Source organism: Nannospalax galili, unplaced genomic scaffold (genome assembly GCF_000622305.1).
Source record: "Nannospalax galili isolate Female #2095 unplaced genomic scaffold, S.galili_v1.0 scaffold811, whole genome shotgun sequence".
Taxonomy (NCBI): Eukaryota; Metazoa; Chordata; class Mammalia; order Rodentia; family Spalacidae; genus Nannospalax; species Nannospalax galili.
Window position 1 is genome coordinate 205,666 of NW_008329150.1, and position 15,865 is coordinate 221,530.

General features: G+C 44.1%; 1 protein-coding gene and 1 pseudogene across 9 annotated transcripts in view; both read right to left on the minus strand.

Annotated features, from left to right (window-relative positions):
• Nucleotides 1-5,289, minus strand: part of Snph (syntaphilin) — a 42,593-nt gene extending 37,304 nt beyond the window's left edge. For 3 of the 9 annotated variants that reach the window (XM_008834244.3, XM_017798436.2, XM_029564070.1), the window contains exons 1-3: nucleotides 5,137-5,158; nucleotides 4,836-4,936; nucleotides 1,656-1,855 (exon numbers count right to left, since the gene is read on the minus strand). In XM_008834244.3, coding sequence (XP_008832466.1) covers nucleotides 1,656-1,809 — 154 coding nt within the window. In that variant the 5' untranslated portion in view covers nucleotides 1,810-1,855; nucleotides 4,836-4,936; nucleotides 5,137-5,158. Of the gene's footprint in view, nucleotides 1-1,655; nucleotides 1,856-4,835; nucleotides 4,937-5,136 lie in introns of those variants that run through there. The other 6 variants (XM_008834301.3, XM_008834292.2, XM_008834286.3 and 3 more) reach the window with 5 other exon arrangements.
• Nucleotides 5,290-13,797: 8,508 nt separating this feature from the next.
• LOC115070563 lies at nucleotides 13,798-15,554 on the minus strand (annotated as a pseudogene).
• Nucleotides 15,555-15,865: the final 311 nt, after the last annotated feature.

Sequence of the window (15,865 nt, forward strand, 5' to 3'; positions counted from 1 at the left end):
AAAAGCTGGCCAAGCTAGGCTAGACTCCCAAAGCTACAGACCTCTGTGAACCCAAGTCCTGGCTACACAACCTGCCTGTCCCCACATGACAGCAGGTTCATGCTGCTCCTCCTGGTTCAAACCATGCTGCAATCAATCTATCTGCATCTGCATCATCTTATCTTTCAAGAGGTGGCTTTGAATGGAGCCATTCCCAAGCTCTGTCCCTCTAGCAAATCCACAGAGCTTTTGTTCCTGCCTCTTGTTATGTTATTTTATTCTTCTCTGAGTTACAGGCCCCTGCGCCCTATCCACCCTCGCTCCCCATAATGTGGATAAAGAAGAAAATAGTTGCAGGTGCTTAGCCCATCGGTGCTTGAAGGGCCCTTAACCATCTCCACCTCTGACTTGTATTCTGCAGGTAAGGAAAAGTAAAAGGTCTAACCTCAGGCCCCAAAGCCAGTGGCTAGAAGGGTGTGGTGAGGCTCCAGTCTCTGACTCTTCATGCTGGTTCTTTCCACTGCACCAGGCTGCCTCCCAGGCAGAGGATGGCTCAGCACCTCAATTCAGAGGACAGCACTGGGCATGTGACAAACACTTCATAAATATCCATCCATTAGGAGATGCAGAGCATACTGGGGACCCAGATCTCCTTCTGCAAAGGCCCTCAGCTAGTGTCACCTGCACTGAGCACCAGCTGCCCGGCCCTAGGGCCTGGGTGGCCTAGACACAGAAAAAGCCCATGTGGCTCAGAAATGCAGTTCCCGTTGGACAGTTCTAGCCACTGCCCTGCTGAGAAATCTCAGGCAATGAGTTCACCTTTTAGGGTGAGCAATTCTTCATGACAGGTGGAATGCTGAAAGGAGACTAGAAGGAAAGCTCTCAAGACTGCTGGTCTCTCAAGAGGCAGGAGACAGACTTTGTAACAATGTTGAAAAGTCCTACTTCTGCTGAGAGATGGCACATACCTGTAATCCCAACACTCAGGAGGCAGAAGCAGGAGGATCATGACTTCAAGGGTAACCTGAGACCCCGTTTCAAAAACCAAAAATAAAAAAAAGATGCTGTTTCTAGAATCCTAAAAGGACAGAAAAGGCTCTGGTCCACCTGGGACAAATGGATAATTCAACTGGAACAGTGTCGCAGAGTGAGTTTAGATGGTCTTTCAGACTCTGTGGCTGTAAACTGCTGGGGAGAAGTACCCACAGGTCTCTAAAACTGTTCAGAAATGTCCAATCTGGGTAGAATCTTAACATTACTCCCAAACAACACAGGAAAAAAATAACAGCATTAGCTGTCTAAGTTTTCTCGACCCACTAGGTAGGAAGGACCATCTCCCACCCCTTCTCTGCTCCCTCATTAGAACACGTAGCATCCACATGTCTCACAGTTCCTGGCCATCTTTCCAGCCCTGCATGTTGGGGTCTCTTTCTCCCTCTGCTAGCTATGAGCATCTTGAAACTCAGGACTGGCTCCCACTCTTTCTTGTACCCCCATGCATATTGCCTAGAACCTAGCTAGTTGAACCATAACAAACCCTGAACACTGTTCAAAAGAACCAGGAATCCCTCCACCCTAGGCTGGAATAAGGGCACATTTAAACTTTCAGGGCCAATCAGTACATTCAGTCCATTTGAGGGATGGGGACACTGACACTCAGAGGGAAGCTTGCTTACCCAAGGTGACCCAGTCTATGGGAGGGCTCAGAGTAAAAGCAGCCCCTTGACTCCCAAGCCAATGAGCTTCCAGGTCCATACTCTCCAGGTTCTGTAGCAAGCTAGCTGCCAGTCCTGGGCAATATTCTCCACCTCTCTGTTCTGGCTTCCTCATTGCAAAATGGGTAACATGATGTATGGAACCTACATATCAGGATGATCTGAGGAGTAAATAATTGAAAACATGTTAAAATAGCAAACAAAGAAACACTCAAAAAGCACGTTTGTCATGACTGTCATTTAGAACCAGCTATTCTCCTTGAGAAAGGGGAAACTGCTATCCGTGAGCCAAATAGAGCTCATGGCGAGAACTCTGCAGCCCTGACTCACATGCTTTTCAGCTCAGCCCAGCACGTCCTCTGCAGCAGGCACTCAGGGGAGATGCCTGATCTATCCTCACCATCCTTCATAGCTTTCCTGGCTCTGAACCCCATGCCTATGTGCAAATGCACACACATATGTGACACACATGTAACAGCAAGGTATATGTGGGAGGCAGCAGGATCTATGGAAAAGGCAGTGCTTTCAAGCCAGGGAGACCACCACTTCTGCCTGTGCAGCCCTAGGCATGTCCCTAATCTCTCTAAGCCTCAGTCTCCTCACTTCCTAGTAGGTATAATGTGTTACAAGGATCCTCTACAATGCTCTGGCATTCCATAAATGATATGAGGAATAATAATAAATAATTGTCCATTTTTATTTTTAAAAGTCTCCTTGGCAAAATTTTAGAGCCAGAAGGAGCTCTAGGGATCATTAAGCCCAGTCCCCTCGGTATACAGATGGAGAGGAATACACACTGAAGAGGGGCTGACTAGCCCAAGGTCACACAATGAGGTGGCAGTAGAATGGGGTCTGGGACCTGGGTCTTCTGACCTGCTGCTGTCTGTCTTCGCTTGCTTGGCTCTCCTGGCCAGCTCCTCTCCCTCATACAGCAATGGCTGGACTCACTCTTCCCACCTTCTTCCCTCTCACAGTCATGTCTCACACCAGCCAGTGCCACCTGGACCCTGCTTGCCAACATCACCACCCTCCCAAGCACATCTGGTCCCTCTGTTCCTAGTCAGGAGCCCTAGAAGAGCAGATAAAATGCCTGGTAGCCACCAAGAAAGGCAATAATGAATATTAATAATCACAACACCTGTGCAGTGCCCAGCATTTGGAAGTCAACTCACTGTGGTTTCTTTCCAATATAGTTGGTTTGAGAGCATCATTGCCTCAAATTTATTCAATTCAACACTTATTAAGCACCTACTTTATGCCTTGTCATGGGCCAGAGACTGAGGACACAGGGAAGCAGAGCCTGGGTCTCTGCCAGGAGGAGCTCATGGTCTAGCAGAGATTTAGGGTAGGAGGAGGGGGTGGTGCATCATGATTTCTTTTGGCCTAACTGATGCTGCAGCAAAATTCCGACCTCACTTTGTTGGGAAGCTCCATTATGTTGCTGTCAAAAACCAGAAGGTATCTGAAATAAGCTAGTGCAAGGCAGGAATGGTGGTAGGCTGAAATGACAGCCAGAAGGAAGACAGAGTAGGAAATACGGGCACCAAAATTTGACTTTCTTGCCTTAGTCTTGGGGAGACCCCAGGGAGGGCAAGGGATTCGTGTGATATCCACAAGCCTTGCTCCTGTTTCTGCCAGCACTCAAGATTCAGGAGCTTCTGTTCCCTTAGGGTCTCCATCCATGCATGGATACCAGGGTTTTCTAAGCCCATAGCTGGGATATACATGCCTCCTTGCATCCTTTGCTAGAATGATGTCGCAGTTCTTGTGGTGGAAATGTTTGCACCTCCTGGTGCTCCCAGGCTAGCAGCCTGGGGGCCCAAAGCATTCTAGCATTCATTATCACCTAGCAGGGACCATCGCCCACAGGAATGTGGAAGATCTGGTGGGTGAGGGGGAGGGCTCCCCATTCTCCTAGCCTATCTCCAAGTTCTGAGTCCTGGAGAACCTATGGTGTGTCAAGCACAGGCATCATATCATCTCAGGAGCTTCCACACTCATTTCATTTTACCCTTAGAACAACCTTCTGAGGCAGGTACCCTTCTCCCCTGTTTACAGATGAGGAAGTTAAAGCTTAGGGAAGGGAAGTAACTTAGTGCAGGAATGCCGCCATAGAATTGTCTGATGCCTCCAGTGCCAGCTCTACAAGGTCAACATTTCACTTGAGAAGTCCGGAGTTAAGAGAGATTAACCAAGGAGACCCCAATTATTTCATGGTCCTAAACCTAAATTGTTTTAATAGAGGGGCTCCCTGATGTGGGAGCCAAGTTCAAGTGGTATACTGAAATTGTAAAGATCGTTTAGCCCCGCTCTTGCATTTAACTGACAAGCCGACAGACACCCACGCTCTAAAAATTGTAAGATGGCTACTTGGGGCCAGCAAATTAAGGACCAGAACCTCAGTCTCTGGCATGTTCTTCACACCCCTCTGCTTGCAGGGATCAGCTTTTTCTGGGAAGCTCCTCCAGCCCAGCCAAACCCACACCACCAGATGGGCAAAGAAGGCCAAGGAAACAGGCGGCACGTGCCCAGCCCCTCCATCAGTCTCAGGGCTGAGGCGGGGAATATGGGACTTCTCAGGCTGGCAGGTGTTGCAAGCAGCCTTGCTCCCTGCTAGGGAGTGGAAAGAGAAAATAGCATATCCCAGGGAAGCTCTAGGGAGACTGAGGCAGATCTCCCACTCTAGGGATCATGGGAATTTTTTTTTTTTTTTTTTGCCAGATCTACTGCATGGCTCCGATGTTTCTCAGAGGGGAAAATGGGAAAGAAACAGTCATTGGCACTTGACCTTGGGATGGGTGTAGGGTTCCAAAGAGAAGCTTACATGTTTGCTGAAAGCCAGAAGAGAAAGACAAATAAGGAATGGAGAGGATTAGTTCCCTAAAACCCATCTACTTACTATCAAGGAAGACCTTGGGCGTCTTTCCTACAGAAATCAGCATCCTCTAATTAGCAAAATTTACTGCGGGGGGTGGGGCGGGGATGCTCAGGAGGATGTAGGGGAATGGAGGGAGGGGAAGAATGAGTCACGATTAATCCTCTTCAGGGCTGGCGCTCCCGGAGGGGTCGCGCCGCCGTGGGCCGCCCCCGGCAGCCTCGGACCCGCGCAGGCCACCTCCCATTCCGCCACGGCCTCCTCACCTGGGTCCACTCGCCCTCCGCAGTCCCGCCCGCTCGCAAGACTCGCGCGCCGCTTGGCGCAGCGTCTCTGCAGTCGCAGCCGCCGGGCGGTGATCAGCAACCTGCCGCGGTGGGGAAAAGAGAAACACGGACCTGTGAGCTCAGGCGGTCGCGGACTGCAAGCTCGGAGGGCACGCTGCCCGCCGCGGGTTCCGGCAGCTCGGCGCGCGACCCGCGCTCTGCGCCCCCGCACTAGCACTCCAGGGCGCGGCGGGCGCGGCTGGGCGGTGGGCCCGGAGGTCCCCCGGGTCCTTGTCATCACCTGCGGAAGCTTCCATGGCTTTGGCTGCCCCAGGAGCCAAAGGCTGCCCCAGGAGCTGCTCCGGAGCCCCAGCTGGAAGCAGCTAGCCGGATGCAGGCCGGGGCTGGGGCTGCGGGGAGGGAGAGGTGGAGGGCGGGGAAGGAGAGGTGGATGCAGGGGATGAGCCAGTGGCTGCTCGCGGCAGCTGCGTAAGCCGCTGGGCTTCACTTTCCTTCTTAAAGAGACAGTTGGTCTGGCTCCTGAGGGCCCGGGAACCGGAACAACCATACGCTGGCGGGCGGGGCGGGGGGTCCTCTCCCACTTCTAACTAGAGTCGAGCTGGGAGATGGGGCTGGGTGTAAAGGATGTCATCCGGCATCTGGCGATGTGACCCTGGGCAAGTCCCTTCATCCCTCTAGGCCTCAGTGTTCTCATCTGCAACGTGGGGTGATGCCACCAGTCTCACTCTGCCACACTGTCAGCTCACATTAAGTAGTAATATTATCTGGGTGCTTTGGGGGACATTTTTGACCCCCTAAATCAAGTGTGAGTACCAGAGTTATTTAATGTGAACAGCTCTGGCTAAGAAAAATGCTAGTAGGAATCTTAAATATCTGAGGGCAGAAATGCTATCCTTTCAGTATTAAAATGATTAGTTGCCGAGATAAGCAATCTCAACTTACAATGTTCAGTGTAGGTATATATCTTCTCCCCCCACCCCTTGAATGTGGAAAGTACCATCCCATGTCAGGGGCCAGAATTAAATAAAAAGTTAAAAAAAGAGAAAGTTGAGTACCAGCATTCATCTCTCTGCTTCCTGACTGGGGGACACACAGTGACCAGCCTCCTCATGCCGTCTTTCTCTCAAACCACAGGCCAAAACAAATCCACTAGTCCTGCCATGTCTGCATGTTTGACCATTTATGCAGGTGCTGGGCATCCAAACTCAGGTCCTCATGCTTGGAACTTTACTGATGAGCCATTTTTCCAGAACCTCCCCACTCACTTTTGTCTGAATTTTACAGTATTATTAGCAATTGAAAAATAAACCTCTATTTACTGCTTTTTTTTTTTGGTCTTTTTTGAGACAAGGTCTCCCTTCTCCCTGTAGCCCCAGCTGGCTTGGAACTCACTATGTAGACCAGGCTAGCCTTGAACTGACAGAGAGCTGCCTGCCTCTGCCACCTGAGTGCTGGGATTAAAACATGTGCCACCACACCTGGCTCATTTATTACTTTTTTTAGATTATCATCTCCAGTAGAATGTACACATTATAAGGGAAAGTTTTTTCCCCTTGCTATATTCCCATTGCCTAGAACAAAGCCTATCACAGAGTAGGTGCTCAATAAATATTGGTTGTGAGTGAAAGCAAGCACACATTTCCTTTCTAGAAGCACTCAGCTAGATGCCATCCTGAAAGTCCTGTTTGAAGTCTCTTATGTCTACTTGCCAAAGCTGAATTTGTTACTTTCTACTCTCTACCCCTAACCGAATGTTCAAGGAGAATTGTTGTTGTTATTGTTGTTGCTGTTGTTTTGAGACATGGTCTCCCTGTAGCCCCAGCTGGCCTGGAACTCACTTGTGTAATCAGGCTGGCCTCAATCTCATAGAGATTCTCCTGCCTCCGCCTCCCAAGTGGTGGGATTAAAGTTGTGCACTGCCACACCTGGCTTTCCATGAGAATTAAAAAAATATATTTTATTATTTTATGGGTGTTTTGCCTGCATGTGTGTAAGAATACCATGTTTGTGTAGTGCCTGCAGAGGCCAGAAAAGGTGTTGGATCCCCTGGAACTGAAGTTATGCACAGTTGTTAGCTGCCATGTGGGTGCTGGGAACTGAAACCATGTCCTCTGGAAGAACAGCAAGTATTCTTAACTGCTGAGCCATCTCTCCAGCACCCTCCATGAAAAATTTTAAAGTAACTTCACTAACCTATGATTCTGCAAAACTGGCCTGATGTTCTAGAAATAGTTAATATTTGTAATGTATATGAAAAAAGTCATTATTTTAAATTTCCCATTACTTTTCAAAGCAAATCTTTTCCTATAGTTCTTATTTACAGTACGGCTCAGATTTTGTGCAAAAATGCCTATTTTTGTCATTAGTTACATTTTTCTATCTAATTAAATTGAATTTTCCTGTTAATTGGTCATCATTATCTGAAAGAGACATTGTAGCAGGACATTGCGGCTGAAAAGGCCATGAGAAATGTTGAGGCTAATGTCTAAAAAAATCTAATGCTACAGTAGAAGGTTAATTGATGAGATTTTTATCTGCCTTAATGGCTACCTAAATCATACAAGTGACTTTTTTATACTTAAATCAGGAGAAAATTTCTGGGATTGTCATACCCCCCCCCCTTTTTTTTTTTTTTTTTTTTTTTTTTTTTTTTTTTTTTTTTAAAAAAAAGAGGACTACATTTCCCAGAAATCTCCACTAGGAATGTCCCCAAAGCAAGAGAGTGCTTCTACCCACCCACACTGTTCCATCTGGAATGGTGTCAGCCAGTGAAGAATTCTTCTCAGCCTCAGAAAGCAGGTGATTGAAAAGAGTATAAGTGTTTATAATGCAAATTGCAACAAATGAGGATTATAAGCATAAAACAGCTTAAAATTATTTCAAAGAAATCAGTAATTTTGTTTTTACTAATTAGGAAAAATATTTAAATATCTTTCAGTTTCAAAAGCAATTTTCATTGCAGTTCTGGGTAAGCACCCTCTTCCCACTGAAGGCAGCAAGAAAATCTTAACAAATCACAAGGCAGCTATCTGAGGGTTCTGAGGAAGTGTAGCAGGCTGATTGGGAAAGAAGGCAGGTGGGGTGAAGAAGCACAGGGTGGTGGACTTAGCATTGCTTCCTTCCATATCTTCCAACCTGGCCTCAAGATAGAACAAAACCTGAAATTCTGCATCAGCACAGCTGCTCCTAAGCAGTCCCCCTCATTCTGTCTGGAGGTTTAGGAAAGGAGAGAGTGATCAGGGGAAGTAATTTTTCTTTTCTTTTCAAATCTTTTCTCCATTTTTCTCGCAACCCAGTTCCCAGGTCATCCTGCAGTGGTAGCTATGACAGTAGGAAGCCACAGGCGACTGAAACTGAGGGGAGAGAAATTACTCCAACAGAGTATGTGTGGTCCTGAAGGAAGGGAGCACTTGCTGCTTTTCCTCTTTCAGTCCTCCACCCTTTTGGCCCCAGATGCAGATGCAGTTGCAGATGTGTAGGCAGCAGGGAAGAGCAGAGCAAAACAGCTCTGAATTGCAGCTTTCTGATGAATCCCAAATAATGGCCATGATATAAACAATACTTTTCAGTTACTGATAACGCTAAAAACCAAGAAAATGATCTTGAAAAGGCAGAGAAAATGATGTATTGTTTATATAGGAATTTTTCAGGGGGGGGGTCTTTTTGAGATAGGGTCTCCTGGTAGCCCCAGCTTGCCTGGAAACTGCTATGTAGACCAGGCTGGCCTCCATCTCACAGAGATCCACCTGCCTCTGCCTCCCGAGTGCTGTGATTAAAGGCATGTGCTACCATGCTCTGCTAGGAATGTTTTGAATAATTGTGATTTCTTACCATTAACCATGGAGAGCAAAGTAAAACAGAACACATTTAATAAATATTTACTATTTATTAAGAAAGGAATTGTCAACCAGATTCTAATACCTAGAAAAACTATCTTTCAAGAATGAAAGTAAAATAAGAAAAGAAAAAGAAGAACATTGCCAGTGGTCTTGCTTGAAAAGAACTGCTGAGGAAAGGTCTTCAGGCCAGACAGGATGCCAGAAAGATTGACAACATGGTAAATGAGTGAGGAATTTAAAGAATTACTCTTCTAATTATTTCAAATGTTTGAGTTACGATTGTTGAAAGCAACAATTATATCATTGTCTGGTGGATTTTTTTTTGTTTGTTTGTTTGTTTTTTGACAAGGTCTCCCTAGTCCCAGCCCACCTGGAAGTCACCTTGTGGATCAGGGTGGCCTTGATCTCACAGAGATCCACAGCTTCTACCTTCCAAGGGTTGGGATTAAAGGTCTGTGTCACCACACCCAGCACTGGTGGATTGTTTTAAACATACGTTATTGTAATCTAATCTATCTCAATTCATGTTTGCTATATTTCCTAAAGAAAAGTGGCCACTTCTCTCAGTAAAAGGAAACATTTCCTATAGTCATTGTCCTAGTTTGTTTCTCCATTGCTGTGACAAAACACTCTGACCACTACCAACTTGAGGAGGAAAGGGCTTATTTATCTGACATCTCTGGGGTCACAGTTCATCAGGGAGCCCAAGGTAGGAACTCAGGGCAGGAACCTGGAGGCAGGAGCTGGAGCACAGGCCATGGAGGATCGCTGCTTACTGGCTTGTTCCCCTAGCCCCTGCTCAGCCTTTCTTTTTTTTGTTGTTTATTTTAAATTATTTTTATTTATTATTTTCATTTTATGTGTATGAGTGTATTGCCTGCATGTATATGACTGCATCCGTGTCTTGCAATGCCGTGGAGGTCAGAAGAAGGTGTCGGATTCCCCTGGAACTGGAGTTAAGGACAATTCGTAGCTGCCATGTGGGTGCTGGGAATCAAACCTATGTCCTCTGCAAGAGCAGTCAGTGCTCTTAACCGCTGAGCCACCTCTCCAGCCCTCAAAAGCAGGTTTTTTTTTTTTTTTGGTCTTTTTGCGACAGGGTCTCCCTGTAGCCCCAGCTGTCCTGGAACACATTATGTCGACCAGGCTGGCCTTGAACTCACAGAGATCCGTCTGCCTCTGCCTCCCAAGTGCTGGGACTACAGGCGTGTGCCACCACACCTGGCTTCAGCTTGCTTTCTTATCAACACCGGCCCACCTGCCCAGGGGTGGTACCACCCACAGTGGGCTGGGCCCTCCCATATCACTCAACAATCAAGAAGGTGCCCCATGGACATGACCACAGGCCAGTCCAATGAAGGAAATTCCCCAATTGAGGCTCCCTCAACCCAGGTGAGTCAAGTTGACACTAAAACTATCCAGCACAGTCATTAATTTAATAATGAGAATTGAAAAAGATAAATAGAAGTTTAAAAAATTTCATTAATGAAAATAACTGAAGGGTCATTTAGATTGCTAACATTAAGATGTCTATTCTTGTGCTGGAGAGATGGCTTAGCAGTTAAGAGCACTGACTGCTCTTGCAGAGGACCCGGGTTCAATTCCCAGCACCCACATGGTGGCTACGAACTGTCCTTAACTCCAGTTCCAGGGGAATTGGAAGCTTTCTTCTGACCTCTGCGGCATTGCATGGCATGGGTGCACTCACATACATGCAGGCAACACACTCATACACATAAAAAATAAAAAATGATAAATAAAATATTGAAAAAGATGTTTATTCTTGAAAATTACTTAAATAACTGTCTTTGAAAATGAATATTAAATTAGTTAAAACATGATTATTAAGGTACTAACACCATCAGTTCAAGCAGTTAGTATTGTTTTTTTATAATAAACTGATGCCCAAAATGACCTTGGCATTTATTCAAGACCTTTTGACTCAAAACTTCATTCACTGATACAAAGGCAAAGAAGTCAAGGCCTTGTTTTCATTTACTCACTGCTGGTTTTCTGTCTGCTGAAACTAGATTGTAAACTCACAAGGCTGGGACTGAGCCTGTCCTCGTCACCACTGTATCCCATAGCACCCTGCACAGGACCTGGCTAAATAAGAGGCGGTTAACAATAAATGAATCAATGACAAAGGAGAATAAAATAATTTTATTGAAATTTTTTCAAACAATTCTCTGATCAAACTAATATAAACAGGCAGCTCTAATTTCTAGAAATATGGATTTTTTAAAAACCCACCTACTGCAGGGTAGGTAAGATGGCTGGCTGGCTTCGCAGGTAAAGGTACTTGCTGCCTGGACTGATGACCTGAGAGAAGGAAAGAACTCCTGAGAACTCCTGCAATGTGTCCTCTGTCCTACCCCCTCACCCAACTAAATAAGTTAAAAATTTTTTATTTAACTCCAGAGATCAAGGGGCCTAAGCCCCCCCACCCCACTGGGCACACATACACACAATAATTAAGACAGGGTCTCTCACTGATCCCGAAATGCACCGTTTCTGCTAGACTGGCTGGCAGTAGATTCTTACAGATGAGGCAAGGGAGGCAATAAAGTTCAGATTCACTTTCACTGGCTCAAAGGCATCAGGGAAAGCTGTAGCTTTCTTCCTTGAAGATCAGAGTCGTGCATGGGCTCTGGCACTAAGCTTCTATGTGGCATGGGGTCCCTCTTTGCAAAACAAAGCTTTAGAAACTTGTGCCCTGTGAGTACCTCCAGGTACAGTGACTATCAGGTGTGCCCAACCTGTTGTCTTGGGCTGCATAAAGCCCAAGATAGGTAGGAATGTGACCTAACAGGAAAACATATACTTAAAACATTGAGGGTATTTTGAAATTCCCCCCCCCCTTTTTTTTGTAACTGAGAATGTGAATACAAAATGGATAACAACTGAAACAGTTCAGTAAGATCAACAGTGTCCTTTGTTATGGGCAAAATATTTGAACAATTAAAGAAGATATATGGGTATCAAGCATAGAAAATGATTCATAGCCGGGTGTGGTGGTGCACACCTTTAATCCCGGCACTTGGGAAGAAGAGGCAGGTAAATCCCTGTGAGATGGAGGCCAGCCTGGTCTACATAGTGAGTTCCAGGCCAGCTAGAGCTACAGTGATTCACAACAGTATTGCTCATTAGGCCATGAAGTGGTACCATCACACATCTACTAGAATAGCTAAAATTAAAGACTGACATTCCAAGTATTGGAAAGGATGTGGAAGAACTAGAACACTCATGAACTGAGTGAGGGTGGGGCTGTAAGGTGGTATAAACACTTTGGAAATACTTGGGGCAGTTTTTAAATACACATTTATCAAGTGATATGGCCATTTTATTCATCTGTATTTACCTAAGAAAATAGTGTATGTCCATAAAAAATGTTCATAGAAGCCTTGTTTATAGTAACAACAACAACAACAACAACAAACTTGGAAACAACATGTGACCACCAAAAAATGAATGAACAAGTCATACTTTATTATTTATCCATACAATGAAAATATTTTTTCCTTTTTGTTTGTGTGTGTACATATACATGTACAGGTGTGCTTACCCACATATGCACATGTAGAGGCTAGAGGTTAACATTGGGTGTCCACTTTATTTTCAAAAATTTATTTACTGGGCTGGGGAAATGGCTCAGTGCTTAAGAGCACTGACTGATACTGCAGAGAACCCGGATTCAGTTCCCAGCACCCACTTGGCAGCTAACAATCATCTGTGACTCCAGTTCCAGGGGGTCAGATGTCCTCTTATGACCTCTGTGGAAATTGCATGACACAGGTGCACTTATATACATGCAGGCAACACACTCATACACATGAAAAATAAAAATAGTAAAATATTTTTTAAATTATTTGTGTATGACAGTTTTGCCTGCATATATATAAGTATACCACATGCCATGAAAACCAGAAGATGGCATCAAATCCCTTGCAACTGAAGATACAGACAGTTGTGAGCCTCCATGTGGGTGCTGAGAACTGAACCCAGGTCCTTTACAAAAGCAGCCAGCGCTCTTAATTGCTGTCACCTCTCTAGCCCTCCACCTTATTTTGAGTCATTGTTCCTCACTGAACCTGAAGCTCATCAATTCAGCTATGCTGGTTGGTCAATAAGCTCCAGGGATCCACCTGACTCCACCTCCCCAGCACTGGAACTCCAGGTGCAGTATGTTCCCAGCTTTTGTGTGGGTGTTGGGGATCCAAATTCAGGTCCTCATGCTTGTGTGGCAAGCACATTGTTCACTCCTTACGCTGGATAATTTAGGATTTACCATGTGTGTTCTTGAGGCAGAGAGATGGAACAGTATGACTTGTCTGAACAAAGGCAGCCTGACCCCTTGGCATCAGTTAAAACCAGGAGCGGGCCCAATCTGTTCTGAGAATTTGTTTCCTCAAATTTCTCTTAGAATTGTTCCCAAATAAAGGCCTTGCTCTGTATTTATTGAAACAATGTCCAGCATGATATGGGAAAAGAGGAACCTTATCAGAGAATTTTCTTTTTCTGACCCCTACTGATGGAGAACAACATACATAACCACAAACAGGTATTAGCAATCTAATCCCATCTGCTCTTTGCAACACAAATGGAATAGTTAGTTGCTTTCTACAATATTTGCTAGTTTCAGCAACTATATTTTTACAATATATACACATACATTGGAAGGGTCATGAGGGATTAAAGCTATGTGTTTAGCTTACAAAAGGAGTCCAAGGCATAGCAAGATTTACATTGTAAACAAGCTGAAATAATATTAAGCGATCTCAAAACATAAGAGTAACTTTGGTTACAAAGTTAGGTAAGAGTCCCATTTAAACTATTTTATTTGTTATTTTTATTTTATGTGTATGAGTGTATTGCCTGCATGTGTGTTAAATGAATCCATGTCATGCAATGTCCTTCAGGGGGCATCAGATCCCCTGGAACTGGAGTTACAGACAGTTGTTAGCCACCATGTGGGTGCTTGGAATCAAACCCAGATCCTCATGAGAGCAGCCAGTGCTCTTAACCACTGAGCCATCTCTCCAGCCCCAAGATTCCCATTTATAACAGAAGGCATTCCCAGAAGTCATTCCCACATACTCTCATCAAGCAAAAGCAATTCCACTCAAGATTATCCTTTGTAAATTAGAGTTAGCACTACTGAACAGCAGTTTACCAGCTGTTGTTAAAATAAGAGGGAAGACAATAAATTTTCTCCACATAAAATTCATGTCACAGGACATGATCCTCTGAAAGGTTAGCTTCCAGTGGAATTCCAGGAGCAGGACACCAATTACTAGAAATATACTATTCAAAATTTTTACTTTGTGTATTTGTGCCATAGTTTAAGCATGTAGTCCTCCCAGAAAATCATCTTACCTAAAACATCTTAGTGTTAATTGCATTAAAAATGAATTTTTCTGTATGAAACTGTATATTTTAATAAGGAAATGGAGATCTTTTTTTAAAGGTTAAAACCCCTCATTTAATTTTATGTCTTATAGGGTTTATACTGAGTACAATATTGTATAACTGTATTAATTCAACTGTAAACCTAAAAATTTACAGCCAATTTTGAAAGTGATGCATCTTAGCTCTGGAAATTGTTATTGAATATGTCAATGCTGTTGTAATGAAATACTTCTTCTAATTATGTCGTTATTAAATAAATAATTAAAAAATAAAGTAAAAAAAATCATCTTGCATAATAGAAGCATGATAGGAATAGTAGGAAGTCAAATGGAGGAGTAAGGGTCAGCTCTGTCCATAACATCTGCCCTTTTGTAAGGCTGGTATCACCAGCATTGCTCCATAAGTCATGGCTGTCCATATGCTGTGGAAAATAGATAAGCCTTTGAGATTACTCTATCTGCAAGATCCAAGACATAAACAAGTAGACCTAACTTCAGAAAAACTTGGATGTAGTCAGCATTGCATTCTGACTATACTGTTTCCTCTTTTGTTTTCCATCTACCTGGTGAGCCCTTTTTGTAGATCTGCATCTACATGGTCTTACCCTCAGCTGCTGTATTGTCCTCAAAAGTGGCAAAACATACCCAGCAACTTCTGTTCACATCTCTTCAGTTGACCTGGTCAAGGCCAGGCCAGGGAATAACAGTGAGAGTTAGTGGACCAGGCCTCCCTCAGTCTTAGCCACCATGAACCCGTCATTCAACTCCACAGAGGCCCTCCAAGAGGTCCCAGAGGTGATGCTGGTGTGGTGGGGAGCCAGGAGCAGGAGCTTGGAGCAGGAGGAAGAGACAATTGTACCCAGGTTCCTGGCTGATGTTTTTTGTTTGTTTGTTTTGTTTTCCTTTTTTTGAGACACGGTTTCTCTAGGAAGTCCCAGATGGCCTCCTATTCAGTTGATTCTCCTGCCTCAGCCTCCTGAGAGTTGAGATTACAGGCTTGTGCCACAATACCTGGCTTGGTGAGATTTTAATGTGTATGGATGAAATACATAAGACAAGTACAGTATAAAGGAAGAAGAGTAAAAGAAATTGTATGCTGTAAAGTTTCTATGCTCCACACAGGGTGATAACAATACTGATTCCAAGTACAGTATGAAAAATTAAGTTATATGTTGAAATCCCTAGGACAGTCATTAAAAATTTCAAATATATTATACAGTAAAATACAATAGATAAATTAAAATGGATTTCTAAAGTAAGTCAAGTATTTCACGAAGGCAAGAAAGGGGAACAATGAAAAATAGAGGGAAAGGAAACAAAAAATTACTTGGCTGATTAAAAATGTCAATAATGACATTAAATGCAAGTGATCTAAACACATCCTAATTAAAACAGGGGTTATTCATAATGGATAAAAATGACTTACAGATATAATCTATAAAGGAATCCATTAGGGATAATGATATAGATAAATTAAAAATAAATGCTAGAAAAAATATATACCTTACCAATGTTAAGAGAAAGCTGGAGTGGCTATATTAATATTAAAAAAGGTAAAATTCAGAGCAAAAGCATAATTACCAGAGATAAAAAGAATCACTATACATAATAAAGGGTCACTTTCTCAGTAATATGTAATACTAGTAAATATGCCTACACCTAATGTAAGGGCATCAAAATACATGCAGCAAAAGCTGACAGAATTAAATGATAAACCAACATCCACAATTCTAGGAGGAGACCTGAGCACACCTTTCTTAGT